The sequence below is a fragment of the Saccopteryx leptura genome, chromosome 9, assembly GCF_036850995.1.
Source record: "Saccopteryx leptura isolate mSacLep1 chromosome 9, mSacLep1_pri_phased_curated, whole genome shotgun sequence".
NCBI lineage: Eukaryota > Metazoa > Chordata > Mammalia > Chiroptera > Emballonuridae > Saccopteryx > Saccopteryx leptura.
In genome coordinates this window covers 72,348,094-72,364,209 of record NC_089511.1, presented here as the reverse complement: position 1 = coordinate 72,364,209, position 16,116 = coordinate 72,348,094, and the positions used below count along the sequence as shown (strand labels likewise).

The window sequence follows — 16,116 nt, the reverse complement described above, 5'->3', positions numbered from 1 at the left end:
CAGCAGCTAAGCCCCATGAGCTGCTATGACAATGACTGGGGTGGGCAGGGATACTTGAACTCCGCCGCCTGGCCTCTGCCTGGAGATGTATTTTTATTCTCTTTCCTCCTTCCCTGGGAAGGAAGAATCTTTTGTGAAAGCCCACTAAGGTGAGCAACAAAGAACAGTGGGCAAAAGCCTAGAGAATCCCCCCACCAGCCAAGGAGCTGGCCCCTCCCCTCAGAGCAGCCTCCTCCCCAGTGCAGCTGGCCCTGCCACTGTCCCCACCCCCCAGCACCACACCATCATTCTGGCCACCCTCTCCCCCCTGTACTGCATACTAATTGCAAGTCATTTCATTAACAGGGACGGACATCTTTACTTCTGAAAGCTATTCCCTTTTAACGGAGCATGTGAGACATCCCCCCACACTCCTCCATTAGCTCCAGGGTGATCCCACTGTCAGCTCAGGGCCTGTTTTACTTTAAAGCAGACATACTGCCCATTTGTAAAACATCTGATGTTGAGATGAGTCACCAGCCAGAAGGGGTGCCCCAGATGATCAACATTAAAGTTGGTGAAACACCAAGATGAGTTTTCAGGCTCCTGCAAGGGGAAAAGAGGGAAGCATTTATTTTAAAATGCTTTTTAATATATACTTTTAGGTATCAAGTATCAAGAAACATTTCAAGAGGTGGTCCTCTTCAATTCTTGGGGCAAGGAGAGGAACTGGGTGGATCACCAGCCGCATCCCAGTCCACTCAGCTGTCTGCAGGACAGTGCAGAGCTGGCACTTCAGAGGGGCAGGCTGATTTATGGCTCTAGGGTTGCCACTTCTTGGGGACAAGCTCTTTTCTTTCTGCACAACTCTTGAGAAAGAACTCCTGGTCTGATGTAGTTCCTTTCTCTCCGATTCCCAAGCCATCCTGTGTCCCCAATCAACAGCTGTGTGGAAGCCTTCAAGGGACCTGAAAAATTATACATTTATAATTGCATGCCTACTCAGGTCAGGCAATTGCAAATGTGCGGGGCCACAGAACCTGAGGATCACCTTTTGAAACAACAGCTTCAAAATATACAACTACCCAGGACAAAGCAATGTTCTGTTGACCCAAGCTTCCAGGTTCTGCTGGTGTTGATAACAAAGCTACAGCAGTGCAGGGGCTAGTGGCCCCACTCTGAGAGGAATACCTTCAGCCCTCCTTCTGCTCCCCATCTCCTAGTCCTTGGCGGTGGTTCAGGCCGCAGGGTCTGGGAGGAGATCGAAGGACATGGGAGGGGGGAGGACATTTACCTCCTGTGGGTCACAGCAGGTTGGATGTGCCCCCTACCAGTGCCCTGTACCCACTCTTCAAATTACTTGTTTTGAATACGTTCTTTCCTGCCATGACCCTGAGTAATACAGACCCTTCCTTAAATACCCAGGTATTTATTATGCCCTTGAACCAATGACCATGTTGTAAACATCAATGTTAAAAGACCCAACCCTGACCCGGGCCATAGACCATTTTATGAAAAGCCAGACCTCACGTGCTCGGCCTCTGACACGGGAGATTTCTGGAGCCCGAGCTGAAGCAGTGAAGGTCCCTGGAAGGCCTGCTTCCTGGAGTTCCAGGCTGCTTGGTGCGTGTTCTCACCCATAGAAAGCAGGAGTCTGCATAGGTTTGGGTTTTGGACCTGAAGCCTGGCCATCCATGAGGACTTCTTTCCATGGGACCCCCAGTTAGGGAAGGCTAAAGATCCTCTCACATCTTGCAGTCAGCCGGAAGGAGCAAGGCTGGGTTTTGGCACGTAACTGAGTTGAACACAGGCAAAACAGTCCCCAAGAGGCCATAAAGAAGGCGGAATGTAACCATCAGCTAGGTGGAATGTTACCATCATCAGGTACTCCACTCTGTGCCTGTGTAACCATGTCTTATTCACGTGTCTTTTGGTCCTCTTCAGAAGTCTCAGGAGTGTTCTGTTCGAGTGTCTGGAATGTCTCTGCCTGGCACAGAAACAGCCTGTGTCACCAGCTCCCTCAGGAGAGACGAGGCCCAGGTGTGCTCTGCTCTCTGCACTCAGCTCAACTCCCTGAGCCCTTCCGGCAGGTCCTGCCCGTCTCACAGAACTCCCAAGCATGGAGCAGCACTGACCTCTTGCCACTGCCCCCTCCTAGATGAGGTGCACAAGCAGGACAGAGCAGGCCGAGCCGAGTACCAAGCCCACGTACATGTAAAAGGTCATCACTACCCCCGTGGCCTCGGCCAGCTCCCTGGACACAATCTTAGGCCCATAGATGAGGGCTAGGGTGCTGAGGTAGCCGTTGCTGAGCCCCAGGAGGGAGCTGAATAGCATTGGGTAGACGTCAGACTGGAAGACCACCGTCTGCAGGTGGACACGGGGCTGGTAGTTGCAGAACATGAAGAGGGGGATAAGGCCGGTCCGGAGCAGCGCCAGCACAGGCAGCACCTTACTTCTGGGCCCTGGCACCTGGACCCAGGCCGTGATCTGCCGGCCACACAGGTCAGCAAAGTTGAACAGGAGGAAGGCCGTGAAGGGGACAAAGAACTTGGTGGTCCACAGTGAGCCTGAGTCTTTGTCAAGGGACTCAATGTTGGTGGAGACGGCAGGGAAGATGATGCTGGTGACGAAGAGGAGGCAGATGACACAGAAGCCCAGACTGGCTGTCTTCTTTAGGATGGGGCGGAGGGGTGGCGTTGGGGAGACACTGGGTCTGAGGGCCACCAAAGGGGCATTCGAGGAGTCCTGGGATGGCTGCTCTTCACCAGAAAACACGTGTGCTGGCCGAGCAGGACTCGTGTAGAACCTGCAGGTGGAGAGAGCACGTGGTCAGAGGGCCCAGGAAGAAAACTTGGGGCTCCCAGGAATAAGGCAGGAGGCCTTTTGGCCCGAGGTGCAAAGCCGAAGCCCCTGATGGCCGGCAGCCCAGGATGCTCTCAGATGGCAGACGTGCTGCAGGATGGGCGGAGGGGAGCCAGCACAGTCCCTGACCTGCCCCTTCTGGGACTGCCTGGAAGGCTGGGGCCAATCCAGCCATTGTTCTGTGGTTGGGGCTGTACCCCAAAAAGGGAGAGAGGAAACCGGCTCACTGGTTTTGCTTTGTTTCTGGGGGTACAGGGTACAGAGAAAATAGCATTTAAAAATACAGTGGTACTTTGAGATACAAACAGACCAACATACGAATTTTTTAAGATACAAGCTGCGACTTGGTCCGTATTTTTGTTCAAGATCCGAGCAAAATTCTGAATTACGAGTTGTGATTCGGGAAGCTGCCACTAGTTGGCACGTTGGTGCGAGGGTCCAGTATCGGCAGTTTGATACACGAGTTGACTGACTTACGAGCTCGGTTACAGAACTAATTAAATTCGTATCTCAAGGTACCACTGTATAAATTCATTAAATTATAAAAGTGATATATGCGCAATACATGAACCCAAATAACAGAGAAGAGAAATGATGTGTTAGAACAAGAACTCTCAACTCTGGTATCACTCCTCAGAGGTACTGATCATTGAAACCCCAGTGTATATTGCTCTACACTTGGGCAAACACCCCGTACCTCTCCCCACACACACAGACCAGTTATGCTTCTTAAGTAAAAGTAGCCTCAAACATGCATATTGTAGAACTTTCTCCAACAGTGTAATTCCTAAATATATAAATACATTATATGACTGCTTAACCCATAGCAATTATACATAAATACACACATATAACTGTCTGAAGAACACTGTTTGGCCATCCTCTCACATGGAGACACAGCGCTCTATGTCTCTGTTGCACTGCTGTGTAATATTTTACTGTGTGGACATACAATTCAACTGCTCCTCTCCTGATGGACATTTAGGTTAGCTCCTGGTTTTCTCCACTACAAACAATGGTGTGATAAACATCCCTATCCATAAATACTTGCATGCGTACACCAGTATTTAAGTAGGGCCGAGTTCTAGGAGAGGAACTGATGGCTCAAAAGGTTTGTACCTTTAGAATTTTGATAGATGCTAATGAACTGCTCTCCTAACAGGTAGGACTAATATCCTTATTCTGTGACCCATCCACCACACCCTTTTAATGTCTACCAGAACACCTATTTATTTCTTTTTAAAAATTGACCACAATCAGGGCCACTTAACTATGTTTTGCCTGAATAGTCAGGTTTTTTATTCTTCCCTCAAAGATCTCTGTTGTGGGTGTTGATAGTCCTATTTTCTGCTGCTTTGCTTAATATATAGTGTTTCCTTTATCCCTCTTACCTCAATGCCCCACTCATATTTCAGGCTGGGACCTACCTACTCCTAATTTAGAGCTCTCTTTCCTCCTTTTGCCAACTTCTATTATGAATCTACCTTTGCCACCCAGCTTAGTGTATCCCAAGGTTCTCTTTACCATGCCACAGTCGCAGAGCTTCAGGGAAAAACAACCTGGTCTCATCTCTCCAGGCAGAGGAGAACAGAAGCTCCATATCCACACATGCTGCAAATGGCTTTTCCAGTCTACCTGAATCATTACCAGCTAGAAGCAGCGGTCATTGAGACTTGGACATGAGCTGCAAAGTATACAATGGTGACAACAATTCCAGTGCCATGCGGACTTTTCCTGGATGTGGACTTTTCCTGGACTCCTGCTCCCTGTGACAGCTCCTAACAGACTGAACTGTGGTTGGGTTGCATTTTTCAGGTATTTGGCATGGTGATGGGGCCAACTTGACTTGGTGAACATGTTAAGGACACTACTCTTTTATGGATTCTTGCTGTATTGGCGAAGAGTTTGCTTAAAGGCTTTTAATCACTGTAAAAAAATAGAAGACTGGATAAAGAAGATGGGGCACATATACACCATGGTATACTATATTCAGCTAGAAGAAATGATGACATCGGATCACTTACAGCAGAATGGTGGAATCTTGATAACATTATGCGGAGTGAAATAAGTGAATCAGAAAAAAACAAGAACTGCAGAATTCCATACATTGGTGGGACATGAAAGCGAGACTAAGAGACATGGACAGGAGTGTGGTGGTTACGGGGGTGGGGGGGAGGGAATGAGGGAGAGGGGGAGGGGGAGGGGTACAAAGAAAACTGGATAGAAGGTGACGGAGGACGATCTCTCTTTGGGTGATGGGTATGCAACAGAACTAAATGACAAGATAACCTGGAAATGTTTTCTTTGAATATATGCACCCTGATTTATTGATGTCACCCCATTAAAATAAAAATTTATTTATAAAAAAAAAATTGACCACAATTTATAATCACTGTGTTAGTTCACTGGTTTATCTTCTGTCTCCTTCAATAGAAGACAGTTCCTTAGGGCTCGAACCATGTTTGGCTATTTCCAGTTAAGTATCTAGGCATAGAATAGCCTTCAAAACCTAATTTTTTTTTTTTTTTTTTTGGTATCTTTCTGAAGCTAGAAACGGGGAGAGACAGTCAGACAGACTCCCGCATGCGCCCGACCGGGATCCACCCGGCACGCCCACCAGGGGCGATGCTCTGCCCACCAGGGGGTGATGCTCTGCCCCTCCGGGGCATCGCTCTGCCGCGACCAGAGCCACTCTAGCGCCTGGGGCAGAGGCCAAGGAGCCATCCCCAGCGCCCGGGCCATCTTTGCTCCAATGAAGCCTTGGCTGCGGGAGGGGAAGAGAGAGACAGAGAGGAAGGAGGGGGGGGTGGAGAAGCAAATGGGCGCTTCTCCTGTGTGCCCTGGCCGGGAATCGAACTCGGGCCCCCCGCACGCCAGGCCGACACTCTACTGCTGAGCCAACCGGCCAGGGCCAAAAACCTAATTTTTGAAAGAACTGATAAGCCTATAAAAGTGTCTATCCTCCCATATCCTCAATACTGAATATTATCAATCTTTTCCATTTCTATTACTCTTATCGGATAAGAAAAGGCATGAGTCACTTTGCCTTGCTGTGTGACCTTGTCTGAGTTACTCAACCCCTCTGGGCTTTGGGTTTCTGAAAACCAGGAGACATAGACCTCTTTGAAGATTCCTAAAACAGAAGGCTTGGTGTGGGTGTGGAAGAACAGCAGTTTGGTGATGGCTGGTTCTGGTTTCAGTCCTGCTCTGCCTCCTCGTGTGATCTTAGGCCAGATATTCCCCTCATTGGGCCTCAGTTTCCTCCTCTATAAAATGGGGATTCTGCAGCTATGAGCTTTTGAGATCCCTGCCAGTCCTCCCATCCTAAGAGCTTATAGATAACAAGTAGGTTGGTGGGAGGATGCCTCCTCAGAATCACATTTTCATGTGATGATGATCAGGGCACTTTGGTCTTGAACCCTGTCTTGTTTCACAATCACTATTTAGGGAAAAAAATGTTCTTACTTCTCCCTCTACTCAGTGTCAGGACCTTGCCTTAAGTTTGCTCTGAGGAAGCTCCCCATTAAGTTCCTCTGGTTGAAGCTCTTCCTCATAAGTTCTTCCAAATATAACTGTGTCATCTTGCCCTGTCAGGTCACCAGCCTCCAACACTGCATGAGGCTCAGTTCCACCGGCTGGGAGAGGACAGCAGCCGTCCTGGTGCAGCACCTGTGGGCTTCCTCTGGAGTCAGATGAGTCTGAGTAGCCCCAGGAGCACAGCTCCCTCTAAACCTCCATCCTCAGCTGAGTTTCTATAAACACCAAAGTCTTGACCAAAGTGTTAATCAGCAAAGAAACAGAAGCTTCCATGGGACAGCATAGTGCTCACATGCTTGGCTGGGAAGGATTTTGACCTGTTCAAGTGAGACTAAAATCCAGGGTGACCAATGGTACTGGTTAGCCTGAGACTTTCTTGGTTTTAGCACTGAAAGCCCCTCATCCTAGAATGCCTAGTCACAGGCAGACAGGAAAGGCTGGGGCTCCCACTGGAAACAGACCCATGCAAAGCACTCTCAAAGCAGGACATGGGAAACACAGAGGTATGGTGGAAACCTCCTGCTTTCTGTCTAGTCTGTGACTCAAAATCATTTAATCTGCAGTAACAAGGTGCCTGGCAGTGGATAGGGTACTGGGGGGACAGTGAGCACAACTGGACAGTTTCTGACAATGGCCTTGAAAGATCAGGGAGTGGGAGGAGCAAGCTCTAGGGTCTGTAGCCACCTGGGGCACACACTGTCAAGTTGCTCAGGCCCCTTTTATTGTCTTGAGACCACTGAGGCCAGCTGAGGTTATAGCGGTCCTCAAATGGGGAAAGCAACCTGCCCGGTAGAATGGGGGTTCTGCTAATTAGCGAGGTGACTCTCCCACAGGGACAGAAGGAATGAATGATGAGGACAGACCCTTGAAGTCATAAGCCAAAGCAATGACATGACGCGGTGGAAAAAGTGCAGCTGAGCTCAAATCCATGCCCGCAACTCACCAGGTGACAACCTGGGCATGTCTGTTAACTCTCCAAAGCCTCAGTTTCCTCATCTGTAAAATGGAAAAGTGCAGTAACAACTTCACACAGTCTTCATATATAATGGCTGAAGAAAATGAAGAAAAACAACCCAATCTCTCCCCAGCTCTGCTTGCTCACACATGGTGGCACCAAAGACCAATCCCCTGGCCTTCTCTGTCTGAGTTTCTTCACCTGTGCAGTTAGGAAAAGAATCTCTATCCTTCATACATCAAATAAGATAATGGATATGAAAGTGTATTTTAAAAATACAAGAAAAAATCGAGTTGTTTCTAAAGAACAGCAGGAAACAAGAAAAATAAAAATAAGTGAGAGACAAAGCAGGAAAAAGTCTAAGGCAAGGAAAGTGGTCCTGTGGGGTGGAGAGAGGCCCAACAGACAGTGGTGAAACAGAGGTTTGGAGTTGATTCGAATTCTGATCCTGCTTCCAACAAGCTGTGCAACTCAGGCAAGTAATTCATCCTCTCTGTGCCAAGTTTTCTCATATGTGAGTGGTAACACGATGAATCGTAATGCTACATCCTACGAGGCAGGCGGGTGAGTGTTAAATGAGAGCTGAGCCATCATGCTAAGCCAAGCACAGTGCAGGGCCAGCAGAGGTGCTCAGGAATGGAGCTGTTCTCCATCATCCTTATTCCTCAGGTCCCACTTCCACTGCCTGCCGTCCCTGTCCGAAAACTTGCAACTCCAGCTGCTTGGGGTTGCGGCACCAAACTGACCTCTCGCATTCTTTGGCCAGCCAATTTATTGAGCAACTATTATGAGCCTGGCACAACTCGAGGCACTGGGACATGGCAGTGAACAGTCTACACAATTTCTGCCCTCACGGAGCTTCACATCCAGCACAGAGATGGGCAGGAAACCAGGAAAGAAGTGTACCACCTAATTAGATGACAGGTCAATCAATAAAAAGATATAATTACAGTCTGACCAGGTGGTGGTGCAGTGAATAGAGTGTCAGACTGGGATGCAGAGGACCCAGGTTCGAAACTCTGAGGTCACCAGCTTGAGCGCAGGGTCATTGGCTTGAACGCAGGATCATAGACATGACATGGTTGCTGGCTTGAGCCCAAAGGTCTCTGGCTTGAAGCCCAAGGTTGCTGGCTTGAGCCCAATATTGCTGGCTTGAGCCTAAGGTTGCTGGCTGGAGCAAGTGGTCACTCGCACTGCTGTAGCACCCCAGTCAAGGCACATATGAGAAAGCAATCAATGAACAAGCAATCAACGAACAACTAAGATGCCGCAACGAAGAATTGATGCTTCTCATCTCTCTCCCTTCCTGTCTATCTGTCCCAATCTGTCCTTCTCTCTGACTCTGTCTGTCAAAAAAAAGATATAATTACATAAAAGAAGGATGAACTAAGAGAGCGAGAGGTGGGGCCTCACCTGGCGTACTCCAGCCGGGGCAGAAGCAGGTAGAGCCCAATGCAGAGCCCAAGGAAGATGTCTGCAGTCAGAAAGAAGGTGAGGGTGCTGTTCGTCATATCGCTGGACAATGCCAGGTCCACCAGGGAGGCCACGGCACTGATGGTGCCACCCATGGCTCCTCCTGCAGGGAGCACAGGACACCGTGAAATAAGTCAGGGTAGTTCCATCTTCCCGGAATCTCAGGCCTGCCCCCTCTCTGCTCAAGGTTAACAGAACTGAAATAAAGGTTCTCTCTGAGGAGAAAAATGCTGCAGTTCTCAGTGTCCTGGATCCTTGGCAGCCTTGCGGGGTCCTGCGGCCGGATCCCTCTTGCTCTAAGCAGGTATCAGTTTTCATGCCCTCGGCCCAGGTTCTCTCTGATGGGCTGTTAAGAGGCTGCTGTCTGAGGCGGCAAATGGTCTCCAAGGCTTTGCCTGTTTTCTGGTTTCACCTCTGACCCTTGACTCTCCATCTCTTTATTGCCCTTCTGGTGGGGTCAGAAATTTTAGATTCAGAGGCAGGACATCCCAGAGAACTCCTCTTGAGCTTACACCATCCATCAACCAAACTGGGAGAGCTCAGGGCATGGCTTCGCACAGGCTACCTGACCTGGGCAGTGCTTGCCAACCCTCAAACCCCCATGCCATCTGCCTGGAAACTCACGGAACTTACCTCGTGCCTCAAGGCAGCTGTGGCACTACATGTGAACACGTGGGGCATGCACACATACACACTGACACTCATACCTATCACATACACAAACATACATGCTCATATACACTCACACTGCACACACACCATCACATACATGCTTGTACACTTACACACGCACTCTATCACATACACACACACATATACTTACATAAATACACTCATACCCATACTCCCTCTCACTCACACACATAGTAACACACATGGTCATATATGTACTCACACACTCTATCATAAACATACTCCTACACACATACATAGTAATACAAATACCCAGTCATATATGTACTCCCACACACATACATAGTAACACATATACCCAGTCATATATATACTCACACACACATACATAGTAACACATATACCCAGTCATATATATACTCACACACACATGTTATCATACACATACTCCCCCCACAGTCATATATGTACACATACAGATACACTATCATACACGTACTCCCACACACACTCATAGTAACACACATACAGTCAAATGTATACTCACACACATATGCTATCACACTTACTCGCCTGCAACTGCTCCACTACATGGAATATTCTCTCTTGCCAGGCCTTTGACCTGTAACCCATGTGACCAGTGGCATCACATCTTTCACTGCTACCTAATAGAGGGGCAGCAGAACCTAGTGGGCCCAGGGGTCCAGGGCCAAACTGACTCTGCCACTTGCTCATTGTGACGTAGGCGCTAACGTGACATCTTGGAGCCCCAGTTTGATCATCTGTAAAATGGGGATAATAGCACCTGCCTTACATGGCTGGCTGCTTTGAGGACTGAATGAGGTGTTGGGAAAAGATCTTGTACAAAGTAGACTTTCAACAATGCCAGTCCCTCTTTGCCACGATCTTGCAGTTGTTTGGGGGAGAAGGAATGTGTCTTCCTTTTCTGTTGACCCTCCCAACCATGGGTAATCAACTTCTGCTGGCCCAGAATCAGCGGTTATACCTGTTATACATGTGAGCCGGGCATTTACTCTTCTCTGCCTGTTTATTTGCCTGGAAAAGGGGGCTATACTCATCCTGTCATCAAATGACATTGTAGTGAGGGGGAAATGGGACGACGAATAGAAAGGACACTGAACACAGACACAGCCATGAGCATCAGTACAGTAAGTGCCTGGTGACTATCTTGGATTGACTGATTGAAATAATGAATTTCAATTCTCAAGGAAGCAAGAAGTGACTGACTGTAAACAGCAAACTACTCCGTGTGGGCATGAAGTTCTTTGCCATGTTATTAGGCAGGTCTGACCGGGCACTTTTCTGCCTATTGTTGCCCAGAGCAGAAGCAGAAGAGGGACAGTTCTGGCCCCTGTCCACTACAATGCCCACCACCACTGCCTCATCCACACTCTGCCCAATATCTTTGTGGCTCTGCAGGGAACAGTCCATGGCACTGATGGATGATCCCAACCTGCTCAATATGAGCTCTACTAGCCATGAGTTGGGATTTAAAGGAAGGCAAAGAAATCACAGTTAGCATAGTGATTTGTAGGAATATGTTATGAAGACATGCAGAGTTAGGAAAACAATTAGAGACAGCAAGGTGCCCTAGGGCAAAGCCCTGAGCAGACGAGAGTCCAGAGGCCTCTCTGACCCATACTAGAAACAGTGGGTGCTGGAATCAGCAAAACAGCAGGATAAGATTCAGCAACAAAAAAAGTTTAGGCTCTCAGAACAGAGATTAGAAGTCATCATGTTCCTTCTCCTTTACTTTACCCCTGAAAACTTCTGCTGTCTGCTTCCTTGACTTATTTGTACTAGTTAATAAATATCTGAGTAAGGGGGGGAGGGGCTTCGGTCCTTCGGTCTGCTGACCAGGACTGTTGCTTCCCCTTGGCCTCTCCTAGCATGTCATCTGGACTCTGAGTAGTTCACTGTCACTGTGACTGTGATTAAGAGCACAGACCAAGAATCAGAACAACTAGTTCCTATCCTGGTTCTACCACTTCTGGCTGTGTGACCTTCAGTAAGTCACTTAACCTCTCTCTGTCCCCATTTCTTTATCTTTTAAAATGGGGATGTTAATAAAACCCACCCTTAGGCTGTTATCAAGATTAAAAGGATTATTACATGTAAAGTGCTCAGAAGACCCCAATAAATTCAATAAAAAGGAAAACAAGTGCTCAGAAGAGTACCTGACACAGAGAAGTACCATATAAATCCTCTCAGCTTCTCAATTAGGTGTTTGGCTATTTCTGTCCTTCCTACATCAAAGCAGCAACAACAGGGTAAAACCCTTTGCCAAGAGGCTGCCAACTTCTGAGAAGCTGTAATCCCCACCTGGGTGATTTGTAAGAACGGGGGTTAAACTCAGTAAGTCATTCCCCAGCTGCTCCAGGGAAGAGATCTAACATCGGTGCCTATTGATTTTCCTCTCTCTCTCTTCCCAAGTTGTAGAGAATTTACAATATTATCATCAACAACAAACCAGCCCTCTGGGAGCTCATCCTTCATGACTCCCTACTTTTATCTCATCAGTTATGGAAATACATGCAAATGAAGGTTAAAAAAAAACCCACACCAGTACAAAACGAATGAATTGTTCTCCAGATGCCAACACAGACAGAATTCACAGATGGGCTCTTCTGGACGAAAAACAGGCTAGTGAGGTGGCACTGGAGCCTCTGGGAATGTGGACACCTGGGACCATGGGGGGGTGCTGCTGCACTCAGTGATGACAATGGCTCAGGGCCCAGGGCAATTAACATGGAAGTGTGAGTGCTGGATTTCAACACTCTTGCAAAACTGGACTTTCTGGAAAGTGCAAGGAGCTTCCCCCTTCTCTGGAAAATCTGCAGCTGGCCAGATAAAACGGAAGGCCCCCTTACCCACATAAAAGGTATGTTTGGTCACCGGACCCTGAGAGGTAGTGAGCAAGGTTGACATTATATTGAAAAATATATCTTCCAGCAGGATGAAGGGAGCTGAGGGGACAAGAGTGTCTCTCTGAGATGGGGGTGGCAGAAGGGACTAAATCCACCTTTAGTGGCCATTTCCTCCAGCCTTGGCATTACTAGGACTGCACTCCAGAAACTTAGCAATGGGCCCATTCTTATTTTACTTTAGACCCAAGGGTTTCCCAGGATAGAGCCAGAAACCTAATCCTATATCGAAAATGGCAAATAGATTTAAGAACACATCTAAATCTGATCTGTTGACAGTAACTGCCTCCAGTGCTGTGCTGAGAAGGATTAAAGGCTCAGGAGGAAAGATATGGATCTATTAGTGATGTCTGGCACTGTTATGGGAATGGGAAGGGGACTTACACTTGTTGAGGTATTTGTCATCCCTGCCACATACTACCTGGCATTATTCATTATAGGCACACAGCCGATTCTTATGAAATTCTTCTCAAGTGAGCAAATGCGCACAGCACTCCTCACACAGCAGGGACATGTGAAGAGCAGCAACCAGGGCCGCTGAGCCCCCGGCCTTGCTGTAAGGGGTGGAGGTCTCCTGGGGCAGCACAGATTCTTACTGACTCAGCTCCTTTTGGGACATCTGGGTGAGTGAATCGACCTGCTAAGGGCTAAACAACAGGCTTAGGATCAGCATCAAAATTTCCACTCAAGGGGCTGGCCATGTCGCACATCAGCTTCCCTGTGGAATGCCAGGGTTCCAGTGACGGAGCTCATTCTCTAGGCCATCAGCTCCTGAGAGGCTGAGTCTCATTCGTCTGAGTCCCAGCGCAGAGAGGTCTTCTACACAATCAGAGGGGAGGAAAGGACAGAGAGAAGGGAGGAGAGAAGAGGAAAGGAGGAGCGAAGGTAAGGGAATGGAACATAAAGAAGAGGGGACAGGAGCCAGAAAAAGGGAAGGGGAGAAAGAGGGAAGGAAAAAAGAAATGCTGTCTCAGGAGTGCACTTGGTAGGCAGTCTGTGTATTCCAGAAGTGGTTGCAACCAGGTCCTCCCTCCCTCCTGCTCTTCTGACAGCAAAATTTCATACGCTCCCTGTGAGACAATGAGGGTCTGTGTTCTCTTCCCTTGAATCTAGAAGGGCTATGACTCTGGTGAAAGTGACCCTAAATGTTGAAATCATAACAGGAAATAACACTGCCTGGGTCCTGGCGATCCTCACTCTCATTACTCAGACTGTGCCACGGAGAAGCCCAAGCAGCTGTGTAGGGTCCACGTGGAGGGAAACCTGGCCCCAGACCCAGACCTGGCTGAACCTCCAGCCGACGGCCAGCACCACCGTGCCCGCTGGGTGAGCATGCTCCCTGGAAAGTGGATCCCCTGGCCCCAGTCGAGTGGTCTCAGCTGAGGCCTTGTGGCGCATGGAGAGCTGTCCCCACCAACTCCTGCGCCAACACAGGTTTATGAGCAAAAGAAACAACTGTTATTGCTGTAAGCCACTACGTTCTGGGGTGCTGATACTCAATAAGATAATAGAAACACACCTAACACTCACTTCCTTTTCTGAAAGGGCAGTCCCGTGCTCACCTCTGGCTCCTTCATGTGTCACCCGGGAGGACTAACCGGACCGGCTGCCTGGACCCCAGCTCTCACCTGATATCAGCGCCTGGGAATTCCTCATAGGGAAGGAGCTTGTCATGCCGAAGACACTGCTGTTGAAGACGGTGGAGGAGCCGCTGAGGATGGCCATGCAGGCGATGGTGACAGCAAAGAAGCTGTGGGTCCAGGAGGAGGTGTCGACCTTCACCAGCACGGTCATTACCACGAAGATGGCCAGCATGAGCATCAGCGAGGCCAGCACACGGACGTGAACTGGAACCCTAGGGTGAGGAGGCCAGAGTGGTGAGAAGCCCCTAGGGGCTCCACACCAGGTGAGGGTTGGTAAACATTCTTTTTTCTTTATTTAAGTGAGAGGCAGGGAGGCAGACTGAGTCCCGCATGCACCCCAACGGGGATCCAACTGGCGAGCCGCCTACGGGGTGATGCTCTGACCGTCGGGAGCTGCTGCTCCATTGCTCGGGCACCTGAGCTATTTTAGTGCCTGAGGCAAAGCCATGAGCCATCCTCAATGCCCGGGGCCAACCTGCTTGAATCATTTGAGCCATGGCTGCAGGAGGGGAAGAGAGAGAGAGAGAGAGAAGGAAGAGGGGAGGGGTACAGAAGCAGATGGTCGCTTCTCCTGTGTGCCCTGACCGGGAATTGAATCTGGGACTTTCCCACTCTGGGCCCGATGCTCTACCACTAAGCCAACTGGCCAGGGCCAGTGAACATTCTTAAGGGAAGCAGGTAAGCTCAGTGGATGGGGCTGTCCATCTGCAGTTGAGAGGCCTGGGTCTGAAGCTGCCCTGTCCCACTCACTAGCTGTGTGACCGTGGATAAGTGACTTGATTGCTCTGGTTTCCGTGCCTGCATTTGCACCACAGGAAGGAGAATGACTCTCCCTGTAGAAGTGGGCGTGGGGATCTCCGAGGGGAGTGTGCAGAGGGCAGTGTCCACTCTGGCAAACAGGCAGTGGACTCCACCTCTTTCTGCCTTGCTATGAGGTTCAGGACAGAATGTGAGGGCTCTAGAGGCAAGCCCCCTGCTCCTCCCAACACAGGGCTGAGCACCTGCTGGCTTTGTCTTGTGTTTACCAGAGCAATCCCCAACTGGGCCTCCATCCCCCAAAACTTAGCAGTGGGGGGGAGAAAGGTGAAATAAGAAAAACACCATTGCCTGACCAGGCGGTGGCGCAGTGGATAGAGCGTCAGACTGGGATGCAGAAGACCCGGGTTCGAGACCCTGAGGTCGCCAGCTTGAGTGCGGGCTCATCTGGTTTGAGGAAAAGTCCACCAGCTTGAACCCAAGGTCGCTGGCCCCAGCAAGGGGTTACTCAGTCTGCTGAAGGCCCACGGTCAAGGCACATATGAGAAAGCAATCAATGAACAACTAAGGTGTTGCAATGCACCACGAGAAACTGATAATTGATGCTTCTCATCTCTCCGTTTCTGTCTGTCTGTCCCTATCTATCCCTCTCTCTGACTCACTCTGTCTCTGTAAAAAATAAATAAATAAATAAATAAATAAAAAGAAAAACACCATCATCGTCACCCAGCAAACACTCAGGACTGAATGTGTGCCAGGGACTCTTCTAAGCGTTGTCTACGCGCTAATGTGTTGAATTCGCGAACCAGCTCTACAGCTCGGTATTCTTACCTATCCCACTGGCACAGATTAGGAAAGTGAGGCCAGAGAAGCTAAGGTCCTTTGGCTGTGAGCCCAGGAGGTCCGGCTGCAGTCTGTGTTCTCAGAGTGACACGCTAGTGCCTCCCCTGGAACGAAGGGAACAGGGTGGTCCGGAACAGGTGGCCAGGGCAGTAAGGTTCTCCGGTGGAGGTCTCCGTCGTCATGGGCAGCAGCTGATGTCACGCTTGTGCAGCTCAGGGCCAGCCCCCTTGCCCCAGCTCCCTGAACGTAAACCTGTACTCCCCCCTGCCCCCAAGCTGCCCAGACACTGCCCTTCAGGGAGAAGCAGGGAAGGACAACTGTCAGAGAAACTGATTATTTTTATGCCAGGGAGAGAAAACATCATCTAAAGAGGTTGTTTAAATCATCAGATTAGACTAGGCTTTAAACTGGATTGGAAATTAATTTTCCTGCTAACCAGTGGGTAAGGCGTGGGAGAAAAGCCAGATTAGTTATACACAATTTTTTT

General features: G+C 49.2%; 1 protein-coding gene across 4 annotated transcripts in view; it reads right to left on the bottom strand.

Moving 5' to 3' along the window:
* Window positions 1-291: 291 nt before the first annotated feature.
* SLC29A3 (solute carrier family 29 member 3) overlaps window positions 292-16,116 on the bottom strand; it is a 45,734-nt gene continuing 29,909 nt past the window's right edge. The window contains exons 4-7 of one of the 4 annotated variants that reach the window (XR_010746972.1): window positions 14,016-14,242; window positions 8,750-8,912; window positions 1,505-2,788; window positions 292-585 (exon numbers count right to left, since the gene is read on the bottom strand). Coding sequence is in view for 1 of the 4 variants with exons in the window: in XM_066348575.1 (XP_066204672.1) it covers window positions 2,134-2,788; window positions 8,750-8,912; window positions 14,016-14,242 (1,045 nt within the window). In the remaining 3 variants the exon portion in view is untranslated. Of the gene's footprint in view, window positions 586-608; window positions 2,789-8,749; window positions 8,913-14,015; window positions 14,243-16,116 lie in introns of those variants that run through there. The other 3 variants (XR_010746974.1, XR_010746973.1, XM_066348575.1) reach the window with 3 other exon arrangements.